Below are 19,953 nucleotides of genomic sequence, written 5' to 3'. Positions count from 1 at the left end.
GCGCATGTGGCCCAGGCCAGCCTAGATGTATGTGTGGGGTGTGTGTGATTTTCTGCCCCCCACATGACAAACTGTGTGCGCATGCCCACAGAGAGGGCTCCGAGTGCCACCTCTGGCACCCGTGCCATAGGTTCGCCATCACTGCTCTAATACGAGATTGATGGGGACTCACTGATGAGTTTCCCATGTATTTCAGTAGAAGAAACCTGTACTCTCCACACAATAAGTAGTAAATTTGTAAATAGCCTACCTGTGTTATAATGGCATCATGGGACAGGGATCAGCATATGCACCCAAGTTTCTACACTCACAACAGATTACCTCATCTACTCAGATATATTCAAGGTACCAGTTATATTTCTGTTCCACATTTCCATTCCATGTTATGAATGTCTTTTTTTATGTCTTTAAAGTCTTAATAAAATTATTCTGTAGAAATGAAAGCGAACAGCAACTATGCACAATGCAAATTAAAAAAGAATTATGGCAAAATTATTTTATTTGTATTATCAAGATATAAACAAAGTACATCTGCGCTACTAAATATAGCTCAAAGTTTCCGCTGACATTCTGCTAGCAAGTTTTTGCTCCGTACGCCAAACTTTTGTTGCAGGGGAGGCAGTGAACTCCTTCGCGAGGGTTGTACGATCCCGGACTGCAAACCACTACAAACAAACAAACAAACCCTGAAATATTAAAATGGCAGTAAGAGACATGAAAACTTTAATAGAACGTACCTTCCTATGGAATTACTAAAGAAAGTAGCAATTAAAGTCTGTGGTACATTCGGTTAAAAGTTCTCAAAGTAGCACAGCTGCAGAAGATACCTGCTGGAGAATCTGCCAAGCTGTGGTTCACCACAACGGATCAGCCAACAAAACAGCGAGATTCACGCTGGCTTTCTTCTAGAATTCATTATTTCTCAAATAATCTACTTTCCCAAAGGCTCATTTCGCACATGCAGAATAATGCACTTTCAAACTGCTTTCAGTGCTCTTTGAAGCTGTGCGGAATGGCAAAATCCACTTGCAAACAGTTGTGAAAGTGGTTTGAAAATGCATTATTTTGCGTGTGCGGAAGGGGCCCTAGATGGGTTTACCACGGGAAGATTCTTCCCAGGACCAGTTATTTCCGCAGCAAGTGTGGAAAACATTCCAGCTCACACGTTCCCCCTTTCGCCTTCCTCCAAAGCACAGTGCAGAAATTAAACACTTCCACAGCCAACCTGCCTCCTGCTTCACCCAAATCACAAAGGAGGCTTCGTTCTATTGTCTCCCACCAGTATTCCCAAACATGGTTGAATTCTGATTAAGGGGGGGGGACCCCAAGCGTGGTTTGTGATGTGGACAAAATGATAAGGTATGGCCGGCTGCCGAAACAGAAGCGCTTTCATTTTTATTTTATTTATTTATTTATTTTATTAAATTTCTATACCGCCCTTCCCCGAAGGGCTCAGGGCGGTGTCCATCATACATATAAACAATTAAAATCCAATTCACCCCCAATCCCAGTTAAAACCATATACAAATTATAAAATTCAAAGTTGAGATGGCGATTAAAATAGTTTCCCTTCCCCATTCCTACTCCCCACAGGAGGCCAGTGTTTCCACAGAAGTGAGATGTTATCCCGGCTGGCCAAATGCCTGGCGGAAGAGGCCCGTTTTACAGGCCCTGCAGAAACTCTGTATGTCCCGCAGGGCCCTGATCTCACTTGGGAGCCTGTTCCACCAGGTAGGGGCCAGGTGCAGTAAAGCCACAGCAGCCCTGGCCCAGTGGAGAAAACCAGCCCGGATCACTTTGGGGCCAGGGATCACCAGAAGGTCCGCCTCCGAGGAGCGGAGGGGCCTAGCAGGGCGATATAGGGAGAGACGGTCCCGTAGGTATGATGGTCCAAAGCCATGAATAGCTTTAAAGGTCAAAACCAGAACCTTAAACATGACCTGGTACTCGATCGGCAGCCAGTGTAGTTGGTACAGGACCGGAGTAATCCGGTCCCTAATAGAGCCAGATGTTAGGGAAGAAGTGAGGGGGAAGGACAATGAGAGGAGCCAAAGATTTCTTGGACTGAAAAATCAGGGGATGGCCTCACATAGGAATCTTGGCACTCTTGGCATGGAAACATTTGCTGCAGGACGGAAAGGAAGACCTCATCCAACAGTGGGTTAATCCATCCTAACCTGTTGCCCCTTAGAAATCCTATAGTCTTGTTGGTTGCGGTTCATGCAGCTCTGCATTCTCTTCGTGGCATTCTGGAGTGCAGTGGAGTGGCTCATATAAAATATAAACAAGACCCCATACATAATGTTCTCCACACCACTGGAAAGGCATGAGGCACTGCGACCCCTTTTTCTTCATTGGTCCTTGCTCCAAAAAGTGAACTGCACTTGAATCTAGAACATTTTACGTCACAAATGATAACGGACACAACACCTTGACTGACACAAGCTCCATGTTCAGTGGGATTTATTTCTCTTAAGGTGTTTGGGGAAACAGGTTCATACTTGTACTGAATGGCTTTAGCTCCACCTAGTGATCAAAAATACTAGCAGGCCGGGAAATTCCACAGCTCCTTGTCTTTTATGGTAAATCACGCGTAGGGGAAAGAAATTATAGGAAAGAGTTCTTAGCGCCACACAAGAGATCCGTAACCTGGCCTTAACAGCCAAATCAAATGTGAGAGTGGCAGACTCAGTTTTTTTCAATCAGAGATGGAGGACACATATCTAGTTTGGCTGTTAAATGGGCATTCCCTGATTGAACCGTCAAAATTCCGTGAAAGAGGAAAGGACGAGGACTCTCAGAGAAACCATGTCAACTGTGAGAAACAGAGAGATCGTGTATATTACAATGGTGGCGAACCTTTGGCACTCCAGATGTTATGGACTACAATTCCCATCAGCCCCTGCCAGCACGGCCAATTGGCCATGCTGGCAGGGGCTGATGGGAACTGTAGTCCATAACATCTGGAGTGCCAAAGGTTCGCCACCACGGGTGTATAACATGAAGGTGGGAAATGTTTAGAGCCCACAGGTGTATGCAGCTGGGAAAACGGCTCTCTTAACAACAAAGAGCAAGAGGATAAAAAGCGAACCCAGTTTAGCTCCAATAAATGTACAGTGATCAAGATAAACAGCAGTGTTTTGGCCAGCTGGCTTTAAGGGCTGCCCTCTTCTGTTCCCGTCTCCCTTCCATTCAGCACTAAAACCCTTCGGTTGGAGCAGAATAAATTTTGCACCAATGGAAGGAGAGGAGTTATTGTTGCCAGCCCTCCCTTCTTGCAGCAGATCCCCAGTAGCTTGCTTACTCATGACATTCTCAGGGTTCTCTCATCCTACCAAAACAGGCATTTGGGGAGATACATGGGTGGCAGCAGCGCTTCAGTGGGCGGAAGCTGGAGTTCTGCTGTGAACCTGATAGACGAGGCCCTCTGTTAGAAAGCCAAACTCTGGGTCCAGTTTCTTGACTACTTGTGGCTTCCCTCACCAGACTACTGGTACCCCTCAAGCATTTTTTTCCTGAACTCACTTTGTTCAGCTGAGATGGAAGGAAAATGATTGACGGGGAGAGGCTAGGAGTGGTAAAAGCAGCAGAAGCTCAGCTCCACCATCCTCTTGCCCTAAAGATCAAACCCAAACTTTTGCTTTTCACTCAATTAAAGTAACGAAATCTCTGGAGTTAAAACAGCCCGTCTGCATCAGTCACAACTAGTTCAGCCCGTGTCGAGCACACACCCAGCAAACTGAAAGGATTCTGCCTAAAGCCTTTGGAGAGGCCCCATTCAGCCAGCAACACAGAGAAGATTTGCGTAGATTTGAGCTGTGATTAGTACCCAAGACTTAGACCAGCCATTCTCAACCAGGGTACCGTGGTACTCTGGGGTGCCATGAGCATGTCCCAGGGGTACCGCGGCAACACTACCGTCCCCCCCTCATTTTTGTGGTGTCTCCCGCCGACGTCAGCAAGGACATTTATTTATTTATTTATTTTTATTCTTTCGATTTATAAACCGCCCCATCCCCTAGGGGCTCTGGAGCTGGCCCATGGGGCAGGGCCTGCCACAAGGTCAGCAGCCGCCACCACTCCCAGTGCTTCCCTTCACCCTGGGAGGGGAAGGTGGGGGTGTGGCAAGCAGGGGCAATGGGAGGGGAAGGTGGAGGGTGGGGGCAGGGGTACCGTGAGATATGAAGAGTGAGGTCAAGGGTACCCTGACCTCGAAAAGGTTGGGAAACACTGACTTAGACAAAAGGCGGATAAACATTTAAATTGGATATTGAGGGATTTCTGGGCTGTATGGCCATGTTCCAGTAGCATTTTCTCCTGACATTTTGCCTGCATCTGTGGGTGGCATCTTCAGAGGATCAGATCTTCAGATCCTCTGAAGATGCCAGCCACAGATGCAGGCGAAACGTCAGGAGAGAATGCTGCTAGGACACGGCCATACAGCCCGGAAACCACACAGCACCCCAGTGATTCCAGCCGTGAAAGCCTTCGACAAAACATTTAAACTGCCGTGCAATTTTGCTGAGGTCTTTTATGACAACTAGGGATGTCCGCCTAGCAGTGTGGAAGACGGCATGCTCCCAAAAGCTCCCAGGCCCACCTGACTACAGCCAGGGCACAGGTGAGGCTGAGGTTCTTGCTGGTCACAAAGGCTGAAGAGCTGCGATACATGGACAGCAGTGGGAGTGTCCACAACAGGAAAAAAACTAAGTCCTTTGAAGCAAACAAAGTTTTATTTTTGGTGTGAGCTTTTATGTGCATGCACACATCTTCAGATACGCACTTCTTAGAGATGCTAAAGGAATATGTCTTCACACGTCCGACATCCCATGTCACCACTGTCTTTTATGGGCTATGCAGTCCCTTGGTGCTCTTTCCACCTGAGGAGCGTCAGCTTTCCCCAAATATTCTGCCTTGTGTGTTTTACAGGCTCGGAGTGCCATTTACCACACCCTCACAAACCTTCGCAACTAAAGCTTATTAATTGGTTCTTGTATTTTAAGTTGACATTTTCCTGTTCAATTTCGGGTTGGAGAGTTAGTGCAGTATGTACATCACACAGGGGGATAGGATTTTAATTTCCTCTTTGCAGCCACGGCGCGAAGAGGACATTTTAATGCTCCCTGGGAATAAACGCTCCTGCCTCAGTACACAAGGCTAGCCACGGATGTCTGCACCTAAGCTGAGCAGTGTCGCTATGCTGACAACACAGGACACTCCCCTTCGCTCACACAATAGCCCTTGGAAGGTGACAGCTGAAGTGTGCATTCAGACGGGAGTCACGCCAGCAGCCCCGAACGCTGACAGCGGCACTCGTGGTTATAAAACAAGTTTCAGGTAATTCCAGGTAATTACCACACATTAGCTAGGCCAGTGGTGGCGAACCTTTGGCACTCCAGATGTTATGGACTACAATTCCCATCAGCCTCTGCCAGCATGGACAATTGGCCATGCTGGCAGAGGCTGATGGGAATTGTAGTCCATAACATCTGGAGTGCCAAAGGTTCGCCACCACGGAGCTAGGCTGTTGTTTCATTCTGTTGGAGTGCCTGGGGAGGCTGAGTGCTAAGCCCTGGTCATCTTGAACCGAGGCCTCTCGGGGGGCAGGATGGGGGGTGGAATTGGGGATTGTTTCAGAGCTGGCACTTGCAAAGAAGAAGAAGAAGAGTTTGGATTTATATCCCCCCTTTCTCTCCTTCAGGAGACTCAAAGGAGCTTACAATCTCCTTGCCCTTCCCCCCTCACAACAAACACCTTGTGAGGTGGGTGGGGCTGAGAGAGCTCCGAGAAGCTGTGACTAGCCCAAGGTCACCCAGCTGGCGTGTGTGGGAGTGCACAGGCTAATCTGAATTCCCCAGATAAGCCTCCGCAGCTCAGGCGGCAGAGCTGGGACTCAAACCCGGTTCCTCCAGATTAGATACACGAGCTCTTAACCTCCTACGCCACTGCTGCTCCTTCAGGTGTCCAGTCCAACTAACACTTCTGATTGATGAAATCCAGAGGGGTCACTGCGTGGAACCCTCGACGTTAAGCCAGTTGTGAAACAATCCCCACCCCCACCCCCCCCCCCGGTATCATTCCACTGATGCCAGCCCCCATCCTGCCCCTTTCTCACATAATGCAGAAGGCGGGAAAAGTGTGTGAAAGCCGATGCCTCCCCCTGAGGTCAGGCGGGAGATGGGGAGCCATCAGGCCGACGGGAGAGGGCCAGAGTTGCTACCGTTATCTGTGTCTCAAGCAAGCAAGGAGGAAAAGCAGAAGCAAAGGGCAGAGAGGCTCCAGTTCAAGATGACCAGGGCTTAGCACTCAGTATCCCCAGGCACCCACCCTCTCCTGTTGGGGTGAGCCTGCGAACCCAGCAGAGTTTCAGACAGTGCACAGGAATGCCTGCGCCATCTGTTGCCCTCTAGGCAAGCAGACTCACGGGTCACAAGACCCCCATGACTTACGGGTCACAAGATGTCCTGGACAAAGGGACAAAAGGTGCATACCCCCAGGTATGGATTAGGCCCTCACAGGAACGTTTCCTCTCGCACGTCCGCATGAGTGATGTATTGAGTCATGTATTGTGCAATGAGTCATGTATTGTGCAACATTCTCCCGTTCACCCGCCTTCCCAAAAACCCTAATAAAAGGTGCCAGGGACCGCCAGCTCGGCAGAGTAGCCAGATCCACGGATCACGCTATATCGCCACTGGCTTCTCTCCACCGGATGATATCGCTGCGCTCGCCTCTTCCCTTTAAGGCCGCGACGTTAACGACTTCACTCTCCGAAAAAAAAAATCCAGCTGAACGTATTAAGCACAGCACCCTCTTAACTGAGAAAGGGAGGATCAGGTTTCTTTCAAGTCTTCCAGGACCTTCCACCACACCCAACTTTGTGCCACAGACTGACCCCTTGGCAGAGATGAGTGGCATCTCCAGCACCAGGGATTTGGTGAGAACGGCAAGGCAACGTCACAAACCGTTCATATGCAGGAGCTTGTGAACAGAAAATACTCCCAGAGGTCAAAGTCATGGAAGATTATTGACGTGCTTCTCAGAATTAGCACTACGAACGCTACGGAGGATGCAATGTCTTTAGCTGAAAATGCACAAAGCCTCCATCTGAAAAGGCCCAGGGGCTGCAAAACCCGCCACAGTTTAGAAACATTAGTGGGCTTTTAGAACAATGAAATCAAAAAGGGAATGTGATTTGGAAAAGTGTCTGCTGTTTAAGTTCTCAACTATGAAACTTGAACGCAGGCTGCCCCCGACTATTTCAGCTGTATCTTTGCATTCGTGACCATCTGAGACATTCGTGCAACCAGAGGGTGCGCTGGTGTGACTGGAAGGGCCCAACCACAGTCACACCAGCGCACCCTCTGGTTGTACAGAACCAGAACCACAGAACGGGCACTCGCAGCCAGGGGGCACCCTATCATGCCAGCACAGGACATTCACTAATTGACTTTTTGAGCATCTCAAAGATGATGCTTTCCAGTTTCTGGCATCTGCCAGCAGTCCAGCGGGCCACCCTGGTCTCTTAGGATCTGTTATGGCTCAGCCTGGTCTAGTGTGGATCCCTGAGAGGAAGACTCAGATGGAGAGGAGGGGACAGTTTCAGTTCTAGATCCCCAGGCACTGTCCCCGAGTCCAGGGACAGAGCATGCAGAAGGGGATCCACAACCAGATCCAAGCTCAGAGATTCCCCAGCCGGGGCTTAGCTCTGGGGCACTTCAGCCTCTTTGCAATGAGCCAGAAGGGACCCTGAAAGCCCCGTCACCCCCCCCCCCCCCCACGTCTCCAGAGCCCCTGGAGCAACACAGGAGGAGGCTGCATGCTAGCTTACAGCAGAGGAGACGCGACAGATTAGCAGCCATGGGGCGAGCTGACTTGGATGCTAATTCCTTACAGGAGCCAGACTAGAGCAACCCAGCCAGCTGCAAGAGGTTATTGCACTCAGTACAGGTAAATAACTATATTCCTTTCCAGATAGCCTATGGTCCATAATTCCCATCAGCCCTTGCCAGGGACTGATGGGAATTGTAGTTCATGAACATCTGGAGGGCCGCGAGTTTGACACCCCTGTACTAGGGAACGGGAGGCTGGCATAAAAGAGAGGTTGCAGCTGAGCTATCTTGTGGCAGCAACGCTGTGTTTCAATTTGCAGGTCGCTATCTCTGTTCCTAGCCTTGTGCATTCAATAAACAAGTGAACCAGCGGAATCACTGCGTCCGGACTGTCTGTTAGTTCCTGGGAGTCTGTCCACGACGGGGTGACAGAACCAGACTACAAATGTCGGTCCTGTTTACACGATCTAGTACTCCTTTAAAAAAAAAATTAGGGCATAAAACCAAGCAGGATGTTCCCGCTTTCCACCTACCGCAACAGTGAGGACAATCTGGGTGCAGCAGAGGGTTAATTCCGTAGCCGGGATAACAGCGACTAACCCACACCATTTGCAGAGTGCCTTCAATATAGTAGATCTCAGGCAGCGGGGCCGTCCGTTTCCCAAGAACCTCAACTTGCTGGCTGAAAAATTTCTCTATCAGGTCTTTGGCCTGAAGTAAACAGAAATGTTGTTGTGGGGACAACATTAGAAGGCAGTATGTTTCTTTATCTATTAGATAGCTGTACAGAACAAATCAATACCATTAACTCTGTGCCAGCACTTGGCAAGTAACATATTTGGAGCCCTGAAGTCCCTGCAGTCTGAGATAAGAGTAAACCAATTTGTTAAAAAGGCAGAAATACCATTTGTTTTAGTCTTCCTCTGCATCACATGGGGCCATGCTAAATAGTCTGCTAATTGTAACTACGGCAGAGCACATTTTTATCTGAACCATTTCATTCTGGTTCCTAGGTATTTTCATGCAAGGTAATAAAATACAGACGATGTTATGTGACTAAATGAAGCTATGAAATAAATTGGAAGGACGTCTGTTTTAATTACTTGTCTTGACGCGCTCTTCAAAGAGCTCCCAAAGGCTTTTCATTTTTCTTGCCATTTTCGAGCGTGTTCAGAGAACAATATTCTTAAAAGTTTTTCTTGAATGTTTTTTTACACTTTTTCAAACACCCTGAAACAAAGCGCTGTCCTTCCCAATGGTTGTTCCCCTATAAAGCCACTCTCTTAACAGGACAGACAACAGAGGTCTCCCTTAGAGCAGCTTGAACAAATCATGAGCAACCGCAAAACGAGCCAAAGTGAGCCAGCGTGCAATTACAATTGCCGCTTTATGGAGGCTTCCTTATGAGACCTCAAGACTTCTACAGCAATAGTTCCTCCATTTGTGAACACAGGCAAAGAAGAGTTCTGAAACATCTATAACCTGAAGCCGTAGATGGAAATCCTACACAGAATCTAATGTTGAAAAGAAATGGCACTGCCATTGTTTGTTAGGAATCCCAGGGCATTTCAGATATCAGGGACCATACTCTTATCAAGTTTTCACCAGCATGGGCCACATTGGCCATGCTGACAGAGGCTGATGGGAATTGTAGTTCCTGAACACTGACTGAGAGCCGCAGGTTCCCTACCTCCTGGGCTAGAATCATAAGCGAGTTAAGCAGTGGCGTAGGAGGTTAAGAGCTCGTGTATCTAATCTGGAGGAACCAGGTTTGATTCCCAGCTCTGCCGCCTGAGCTGTGGAGGCTTATCTGGGGAATTCAGATTAGCCTGTGCACTCCCACACAAGCCAGCTGGGTGACCTTGGGCTAGTCACAGTTCTTCTGAGCTCTCTCAGCCCCACCTACCTCACAGGGTGTTTGTTGTGAGGGGGGAAGGGCAAGGAGATTGTAAGCCCCTTTGAGTCTCCTGCAGGAGAGAAAGGGGGGATATAAATCCAAACTCTTCTTCTTCTTCTAAGATGTTGATAATCAGAAGGTGTGCACCCCCAACCCACTTTTGTCCAAGAAAGGAGGAGGAGGAGGAGGAGGAGGAGGAGGAGGAGGAGGAGGAGGAATTTGGATTTATACCCCACCTTTCTAACTCAATCCTGACTCAAGGCGGCTTACAAGTTCCTTTCCCTTCCTCTCCCCACAACAGACACCTTGTGACGTAGGTGGGGCTGAGAGAGTTCTGAAGAACTGTGACTAGTCCAAGGTCACCCAGCAGGAATGTAGGAGTGCAGAAACACATCTGGTTCACCAGATAAACCTCTGCCACTCAAGTGCAGGAGTGGGGAATCAAACCCAGTTCCCCAGATTAGAATCCATCGGCTTTTAACCACTACAGCACGCTACACCGTTGAGAGCATGTCCACCACAGGAATTCACAGGTGGCACTAGAGGAGTAGATCTTTCCTATCTTCCCCTTCCTTAAAGAGTCTGACTTTTATTTCCTTCACTAATAGAAGTATCTTCTCAAGGAGACTCGAGGAGAAAGGCATTTATCACGGATTCCTTCCCTGAGGATCAGGAAATCCTTACTGGACTGGGGGAGGGGATGCAGCAACAGTATGGAATCGAGTCAAACTGCCTGTTCTCTCTCCTCTTAACCCAAGCCATGAAAGATCCACTCTGCCAGCACCTTCTGTGAATTCCTCCACTGGATCCTCGTCACCCTCCGCAAGCACAAACAAAAAGAACCCACAACTCTGATGGTGAAAGAACTTGGGCAAAGTACAGGCTAGGCTCTGCACAGAGAAGAACGCGACTGAATTAATAATACATGAAAAATTAATTTAGCTCCTGCAACATAATACCAAAGCGCTCGTCATCGTTTAACACAAACTTAGTATTATGATGACAGGAGCAGAAAAAGGGATGAAAGTAGAAAACCCAGCAATTGACACAGTTCAAAGATAAATGGAATTATTCGTACACGGTCAATTACAGAGAAGTAGATACAATTGTGGGAGCATGGGGGTGTCTATGGCCACACGGGACGGATGTCTGTAATTGTTCCCCCACCAAATAACAAGTGACTGGCAGGGTCAGAATCAAGAGCGAAACTAACCTTCGGATAGTTCTGTGCAAGGATAAGTAAGCCAGCCCCCAAATGCTGAATATAGATTTTCTTCCAGCACAGAACCTTTACGTTTGTGCCAACTACCTCCCAAAGGATAGCCTGTACATGGAAGCCAATTTCCAAATCAGGGCTTCTGGTGTGAATCCCAAACGCTCTCCCCTCCCGGCCACTTGATTTTCTATGGAATTATATATCCTGAAAAATCTACAACGCGGGACTTTTCAGCATGGTGTAGCGCAGTGGTGGCGAACCTATGGCACGGGTGCCAGAAGTGGCACTCAGAGCCCTCTCTGTGGGCACGCACAAACAGAGTGCCCCCTCCACACACATCTAGACTGGCCTGGGCTGCTGGGCTCGATTATTAGCATTAAAACTAAGAACTGGTTTTGGGGAAGCAGTGTAGGTAACCCTGTTAAGTGCTGTTAAACCCCACTGATTTTCATGTGAAGAACTAAAGCTGATCCTTTACCTGGGGAGTAAGCTTGGTCATGTTGGCAATAGGGCTTGCTTTCTGAGTAAACCCTCCTAGGGTCGCGGATTCACCCATTGGAAGAGTTGCACGTTGTTTCTTCAAAGCAAAGCTACCACTACCACTCAAGCTTAAGATTCCCTGAGTAACAAACGTTTCAGAGTCAATCGCTTTTTTCTAAACTAAAACGCCAGTATTCTGGGTTAAATTCGCCGGTTGGCACTTTGCGATAAATAAGTGGGTTTTGGGTTGCAATTTGGGCACTCGGTCTTGAAAAGGTTCACCATCACTGGTGTAGTGGTTAAGAGCAGCAGACTGGAGAACCGACGTTGATTCCCCACCCCTCCACGTGAGCGGCAGACTCTGATCTGGCGAACCAGGCTTGGTTTTCCCGCTCCTACACATGAAGCCTGCTGAGTGACCTTGGGCCAGTCACAGTTCTTCCTGGACTCTCTAAGCACCACCTATAGGTAGAGAAAAAGTTGGGTATAAAAACCAACTCTTCTTCTTCTTCTTCTTCTTCTTCTTCTTTCTTCTTCTTCTTCTTTCTTCTTCTTTCTTCTTCACCAAGAATTAAAGTCAGAAGTTTGTGGTCTTTTTGATCTCAGTCATTTTTAAATTCTTTCTAAAAAACTATATTTACAGGAAGCCAAAGGCATTGTCACAAACCAGGGGTTGGCAACCTTTACCACCCAAAGAGCCATTTGGACCCGTTTTCCATGGCCTTGAAGATCTACCGAGCCGGAGAGGTGGCTCCACATGGAACAGCCTCCAGTCTCGCCCCTCCACTCACCTTTCCTTCCAGCTCTGGGAGGCAGAGGCGCCAGGCAGGGAAACCCCCTCTGCCCGATGGAACAGGCAGCTGCCTGCTCCGTGGGGCAGAGCGGAAATGGTGTCTGTGGCCTGCCTGGTGCCGCCGGCCGTATGGGGAGAAGCGGGCGCCGATAGGGGTCCCCTTCTGCCTCCAACAGAGCAGGCAGCCGCCTGCTCCATGGGGCAGAGGGGGGATGACGTCTGCGGCCTGCCCAGTGCTGCCGCCTCTTGCACTGCAGGAGGCAGTGGCGCCGAACAGGGATGGCGACTGCGGGGATGGCAGAGGGGGGATGGCAGCTGCTCTGGAGGGACACGCCCATGCTACTCTCTGGCCTCCAGGGGTCGGAGGGCAGGGTATAATGTTCCTTCCACTCTTCCAGAGCAGCTAGCTGAGAGGTGAGCAGAGGGGACATGAAAAGCGGCCCCCTCACGCAAGGAGCCGCCTCCGGTTCGGCCCCTCCACTCACCTTTCCTTCCAGCGCTGCTCTGAAGGGCTGGAGGGACACACCCACGCCACCCTCCAACCTCCAGGCCACGTGGAGCCGCAGTATAAGGCTGAAAGAGCTGCATGCAGCTCCGGAGCCACAGGTTGCAGGCCCCTGTCATAAACAGTTGTATTTCGGGGTGGTGGGGGGGGGGGGTTGCACAGCTCAATATGAAGAAGTATACTTTAAAAGTGTAAGTGGAGTTTTTAGGCTATGTATTCAAAACATTTTCAATGCTAATGTTGCTAAATACTTCTTCCAAATGCTTGCATAGGAAATGTAATTGTCTGTTGAAGAGTTATTGAGTTGAACCGAGGAACTAAATTCCACCAGCAAAGCATGAAACGCTGAGATTCTAATCTCCTCTGAAGTGCACAGTTTAATTCAATTTTAATGGAGCTGCAACCAACACCTCCATAATATGAAGGCCGAAGCTCTGGTATTCTGAGGTAAAGGTTTCAAAGAGCTGTTAAGTGCCAATATATCATTGTGAGAGGCATAAACAAGGAGCTTCGAGGGTGGGGAGGGGGGCCATCTTCCTTACTTTTCTCGCAGCTGATAAAAAGGCATTTCTTTGTGAGAAAATTAGCAGGAAAGGAAAACCGAGGTTTAAAGATGATGAAACACAGCACTGTCGATAGCACCGGAACATTCAAAATGTTCTGGTGCAGAAAAAACAGGCTCTTCTCCTAAAGACCACAAGATAGTTGGGTGCCCCCCAAAGAGAAATATACATCTGGTGAACTACATCTGGTGAACAACTCTTCAGCTGAGACATGAGAAGAAAGACACAATGTGCGGAGGGGGGTCAGGAGTTATGGTGTTTCCAGATAAATATGGATTGTTATTTCATCAGTCTCTGCCAGCCTGCCAGCATGGCCAATTGGCCATGCTGGCAGGGGCTGATGGGAATTGTAGTCCATGAACATCTGGAGCACCATAGGTTGGCCACCCCTGGGCTAGCTCACACCCTTCAACTTACCCTTCTCTCATCATTTCTTTCTCATGCTTTTGGTCTCCTGTCCTCTCCAGTCTTCCATGCTCATCTTCCCCTGCTGGACATACTCAACCCCCCCTTTTCCTGGGGCAGTCCAAAATGCTCCCCAAATGCTGCTTGTGAGGGACAGGGACCCCAGGAGCACCATGAGAGAAGAGGAGTTTTGGATTTATATCCCCCCCCCCTTCTCTCCTGTAAGGAGACCCAAAGGGACTAACAATCTTCTTTTCCTTCCCCCCCCCCCCCCACAACAAACAACCTGTGAGGTGGGTGGGGCAGAGAAAGGACTGTGACTTGCCCAAAGTCACCCAGCTGGCATGGGTGGGAGTGCACAGGCTAATCTAGTTCCCCAGATAAGCCTCCACAGCTCAAGCGGCAGAGCAGGGAATCAAACCCGGTTCTCCAGATTAGAGTGAACCTGCTCTTAACCACTACACCACACTGGCTCCCAGAAGAGGTGGTCACCATACAAGAACCTCTTAGTGCTCATAAATACTGATTATTTCTTTATTTCATTTCATTTCTATGCCACCCGTCCCTTTGTGGGCTCAGGGCAGCTTCCAACATGTTAATGAACACAATAAAATCAGGATCAAAACCAATTTCAAATTCAGATGGGGACTACAATTTCATGCAGACACTATAAAATCCCGGATTTCTCCACTGATACAAAATACAAACAGACCAAAAGCAAAATCCAGAACTGGGAATTAGAAAAGCTGAAAAGGGAGGGGAAGAAAGATGGTAGAAGAGAGGAGAGACCCTGTTCGTGGCCTCATCTGAAGGGGGAGAATCCGCCCATGGAAGCAGCGTGTCGCTGTGCCGGCAGATTTGCGCTCTCCAGGGTGAAATTGCCAGCATGTGGCCACTGCAGAGCCAGCATCCCAGCGCCCCCACCGCCAGCGTAGCAGGGGCAGGCCAGGAAAGGAGCCAACATTAGGCATTTGCTGTATTACTTCGGCGGCTGGAACTTGACACTTACAACACCCTTTCGGGTAGTGTAAGTCTATTGAGCCCTATAAAGGCTTCTCAGCAGCGGAAGCTTATTTGCTCTGCAAGCCACCCCGCACTGCCAGTAGCTTCCTTGGGAGCAGTGGGGCAGCACGGCCGCACTGCCAAAGCCAGCCGCCTGGCCTCTTGGACGGGGCTGCCCGATGGAAAAACCACTGCAGCCTCAACCATATGACAGGTGGAACAGCTCAGTCTTACAGGCCCTGCAGAACTCCATCAGATCCCACAGGGGTTTCACTAGACAGAGAATTCCACCAGGTTGGGGCTAAAGCCAAGAAAGCCCTGACCGTGGTTGAGGCTAAGCGAAACCAGCCCTGCTCCTACAGACCACGAACGCTTCCTTTGTTTTCCCAGATCCCTGCCATTACCGTATATACTCGCATATAAGTCAAATTTTTGGCATATTTTTGGTGCTGAAAAAGCCCCCCTCGACTTATATGTGAGTGAGGTGTATTTTAAAAAAATATTTTAGGGTTTTTACTTTGTCGGCCGCCGGGGGGCGCAATTTTTAGGCTAGCGGCACCAGAATTTCAGGGATTTTTCAGGAGACTATCCTGATGACACCACCCAAGTTTGGTAAAGTTTGGTTCAGGGGGTCCAAAGTTATGGACCCCCAAAGGGGGTGCCCCATCACCCATTGTTTCCAATGGGAGCTAATAGTAGACGGGGCTACATTTTGAGGGTCCATAACTTTGGACCCCTTAAACCAAACTTCACCAAACCTGGGTGGTATCATCAGGAGGATCTCCTAAAGATACTCTGGAAATGTTGGTACTCGCTAACATAAACATTCTCCTCCTGACCAAAAAAAATCCAGTTTTGAAGGATTTTAACTCTTGTGTTTTAGCTTGGTTGCTGGTTGAGCTAAGGTTTTTGTACTTTTAAAGTTATTGTTGAGACCATATTGTTTTTGTTGAACCTCTTTTCCACTTACAGAGCTAGTTTACTGTTTTTCTTTGTTCAAATATTCAAAAACATTTAACCTATTGATGCATCAATTAATGTAATTTTATTGGTATCTATTTTTATTTTTGAAATTTACCAGCAACTGCTGCATTTCCTACCCTCGACTTATACATGAGTTTTCCCAGTTTTTTGTGGTAAAATTAGGTGCCTCAACTTATATGTGGGTTGACTTTATACACGAGTACCGTATATACCGGCTTATAAGACGACTGGGTGTATAAGACGACCCCCCCACTTTCCCAGTTAAAATATAGAGTTTGGGTTATACTCGCCATATAAGACTACGTACCCGGCGTATAAGATGACCCCAGACTTTACAGATGATTTCCCAGGGTTCAAAAGTAGTCTTATACGCCAGTATATATGGTATACGGTACTTCTTGCGGAACAAGATTTTTAATGTCATTGTATTCACTTTTTAAACAAGCCAGAAGCTAGAAACAGAGCAATTTGTCTTCATTTTTAGCTATACTACCTTTCGCAATCTTCTTGACATGTCGCATGTTTCCTTCTTACACATACTTTGGCTTTTCTCCGACTCTATAGAAGAAACTGTAACAAAACATTCTGCTTTACTAAGGAAAGAATACACAGCACAAGATCTGACCTTTTCTCAAGGAAATTAACCGTACCTACCAACACAAAAAACCCTTTGCATACAAACTGGAGGGAAAAATTGATTGTTCCACCGGTATGAATGAAAAATGAATGCAAAATAATGCTGTCTCACCAGATTAATCCTCACTGTACCCATAAACTGCCAAGAAAGATGGCCACCTCTACATTAAACATCGGCATTTGGCCATGTCATAAATTCAGAGCAATGGCCTGTTTCCTGATGTGTCAGCCAAGTGTTTCAAAAAACAACACAAGGAGAGTTCCATATAAAACACTACAAACTCTTCCTGCCCCTGTTCCCGAGAGGAAAAAATGGAGCTTGAACCTTTGCATTCAAAAGCAATCTGACTTTAGTGAGGTCGGATGGGGGGAGGGAATCTTGCTCCTCTTCGAGAATCACCTTTCAAATCACATCTTTCATTGGCTGACACTAGACAAGGGGTCAAGGGTGCAGTTTTGTATGAAGTTACCCTATAACCATTTGGTACACATATTTCTGAGCACGGCCCATTAAAACCACCAGGACCCCCCTGCTACACCTTCCCCACCCACTGCTTCGATAATGACGCTGATTCAGAAATGTTGTAACCAGCCTCCCTTCACATCTATTAGAGCCTGTTAGGAAGACTGTTTTCCTATTGTCACTGCACCTGCCTACTCCTGTCTTGAGAGTCTTCAGCTTTAGAATCGGCTGATACGGGCCGTTACATCATTGCTAGCGACTCCCAATAGGTATGTCACTTCTCCTGTGACATACCAAATGAAACCTGAAGTACCTAAATATCGGCAGGCTTTTACTCTGGCACGATGCAAAGCCTTCCCTTCAGCTGTTCTTGAAGGGTGGAAGAAGAAGAGGAAGAAGAAGGAGGAGGAGGAGGAGGAGGAGGAGACTCAAGGGGGCTTACAAACTCCTTTCCCTTCCCCCCTCACAACAAACACCCTGTGAGGTAGGTGGGGCTGAGAGAGCTCAGAAGAACTGTGACTAGCCCAAGGTCACCCAGCTGCCGTGTGTTGGAGTGCACAAGCTAATCTAGTTCACCAGATAAGCCTCCATAGCTCAAGCGGCAGAGCGGGGAATCAAACCCGGTTCCTCCAGATTAGAGCGCACCTGCTCTTAACCATAGGGAGGGCAACAGGCTGGATGCAACTGACTGCACTAAAGTAAAATTACCAGGCTCACTGCTGATGATCAAATTAATCCTCTGTCCATTCCATGAGGAGTCTGTGCCATCTTGCTGGATGTATTTGGGGTCTTCCTTAGAATCATACCACATCCTACATTCTTGAATGCAAGCTGTGGTCAAGGTTGATTGATATTTTGTTTGATGTAGAGTTCATCTGGACCAAGAGAATGGTCCGATGGCACCTGTCTTTAATACTAGGCAGTCCCCTTTGTCCTATTCAGAAGCTTATAGGAAATTAAAAGGTCAACTATTGGATAGAGAGTTCTCTACCCTAATCACCACAGCCAAGAAAACATGCTCCCCCCTGTATTTTTCTCTCCCATTTGAACCGGGCCACTTGGCACACTACCTGTATTGCTTAATAAACCCTGTTCAAAGGAGAGCCATAATGCTCGCCAGGTTTAATGTTATGCCTTCTGCCTTGTTACATGGCAGATTTAATAAGCAAGAAAAGGCTAAAAGATTGTGCCCATGTAACGATGGCTCAGTTGAATCTCTGGCCCACCAATTACTACACTGTCTCAGATTCAAGGAAATCAGATCCAAGTATGTGAATCTTACTCCTTTACATTTACCCCGTCTCCCCGATTTAATTAGATTACATGACTTGTTGGACAACCCTGATCCTTCTCTCTGTACGATAGTGGCAGACTTTCTCCTGGAAATTACTAAACGCCAGTAGATTTCCTTCGACCTGTATAGTATATGCTTTTTAATCTGTTTTAATCTGTTTTTTATTACTGTTGTACTGTTGTCTATGCCAATAAAGGCTTGCTTCTTCAATACTAGGCAGTCTTTAGAGATTCCCTCTATTCTAGCCAAGACGTGTATGTTCGTGTACAAGGCTAGAAGGGTGAGGAAGCAGCAAACCTGATCTTAATGTCAATTTGCACCAATAAACAACTGCAAGCAAATGCACCAGTTTATACACCTGCAGATGCATAATGTTTCAACTCACTCGCATTAAATTCTGAAGCACTGGGATATGACAAAATGAACATGGTTGACATGGTCACTTGACACGGTCCAGATCAGCAGGTTGAACAGCCACTTGTCTGGTCACCCGCAGTTATATTTTACCTCCTCCTGGGAACCACGGTGTTTTAAAACCACTCAATGGGAAGATTCACTCCCTCCCACCACAGCCCACGGTGTCACAAATAATGACCACAGGGGCTAAACATTAAAAATGGGTAAGTAGCCTTTGTGGAAACTGTCCTTGCATACGAGGAACATAATTTTGGACAAGATGGATGGGTAGAGAAACTGAAGCACAAGACACTTAGGGGCCCTGTTTCCAATGCATCAATGTATGTCTTCAAATATCCCCAGAAAAACTCAAATCCATCTGCATGTCCATGTATGTTGCCTGCATCTGAACGTATTTTGGAAAGCAACAATGAAGCGGCTTTCCATGGAATCAAGCACCTGGTCCACAAAGATCAGCAGAAGCCTCCCAAGTCTCAGAGTAACTGGAACCCAGAAAGTCTTTAACATCACCTTTCACATCATCATCCTTTTAACTGGAAATGAGCAGCAGTGGCGTAGGAGGTTAAGAGCTCGTGTATCTAATCTGGAGGAACTGGGTTTGATTCCCAGCTCTGCCGCCTGAGCTGTGGAGGCTTATCTGGGGAATTCAGATTAGCCTGTGCACTCCCACACATGCCAGCTGGGTGACCTGGGGCTAGTCACAGCTTCTCAGAGCTCTCTCAACCCCACCCACCTCACAGGGTGTTTGTTGTGAGGGGGGAAGGGCAAGGAGATTGTAAGCCCCTTTGAGTCTCCTGCAGGAGAGAAAGGGGGGATATAAATCCAAACTCTTCTTCTTCTTCTTCTTCTTCTTCTTCTTCTTCTTCTTCTTCAAATGCTGGGGACTGAATCTGCATGCAAAGCAGATGCTTTATTTCTGAGCAGATGCTTTACCCCAACCACAGGGGTGATGTTAATGTTTGGCAAATACTGACTCCCCTCATCCACAATCCCAATCTGGCTATACCTTCTTGCTGGATGTACCTTCTCGAAAGGGACGAGCAGCAGATAGTTTCCACAACTGTGTACTACTCCAGAAAACCTTCTATTTCTATTGCTAAAAATGCGCTGTTTCAACCAAGACAAACCAGACAAACTGAACATCGGGCCAACTTGCACCCAATGCTCTGAGAAGAAACTTCTTTACAAATCCAACCATTTCATATTTGAAGGTTTCCTGCCCCCCCCCCCCCGCCCCAATTACAATTAGTTTGCAGTCTAAACTTAGAAGTGACCTTTCCGCATTCTGATATTCAGGTAGCATGGGTGCACGCATACACATCGCACAATGTTCTTACTCACAACAGAAAGGTTATGTGCTCTCTCAGCCCCACTAGTAACTAAAACATTGCAAAAAAATTGATCATTTGTGTGACATGGACCCTGCTCTAGATCTTTCAGATGCCCCTGGCATTTCAAGTATTTGT

At 47.7% G+C, this 19,953-nt stretch overlaps 1 protein-coding gene across 2 annotated transcripts in view; it reads right to left on the bottom strand.

Moving 5' to 3' along the window:
- Positions 1 to 491: 491 nt before the first annotated feature.
- Positions 492 to 19,953, bottom strand: part of LOC125441076 (zona pellucida binding protein) — a 36,736-nt gene continuing 17,274 nt past the window's right edge. For both annotated transcript variants that reach the window (XM_048511379.1, XM_048511380.1), the window contains 3 exons: positions 16,171 to 16,247; positions 8,366 to 8,543; positions 492 to 665 (listed from right to left, as the gene is read on the bottom strand). In XM_048511379.1, the coding sequence (XP_048367336.1) occupies positions 574 to 665; positions 8,366 to 8,543; positions 16,171 to 16,247 (347 nt within the window). In that variant the 3' untranslated portion in view covers positions 492 to 573. The remainder of the gene's footprint in view (positions 666 to 8,365; positions 8,544 to 16,170; positions 16,248 to 19,953) is intronic.

This window comes from Sphaerodactylus townsendi, linkage group LG11 (assembly GCF_021028975.2).
Source record: "Sphaerodactylus townsendi isolate TG3544 linkage group LG11, MPM_Stown_v2.3, whole genome shotgun sequence".
Taxonomy (NCBI): domain Eukaryota; kingdom Metazoa; phylum Chordata; class Lepidosauria; order Squamata; family Sphaerodactylidae; genus Sphaerodactylus; species Sphaerodactylus townsendi.
The sequence above is the reverse complement of the archived record's forward strand: the minus strand, read 5'-3'. Positions and strand labels throughout refer to the sequence as shown.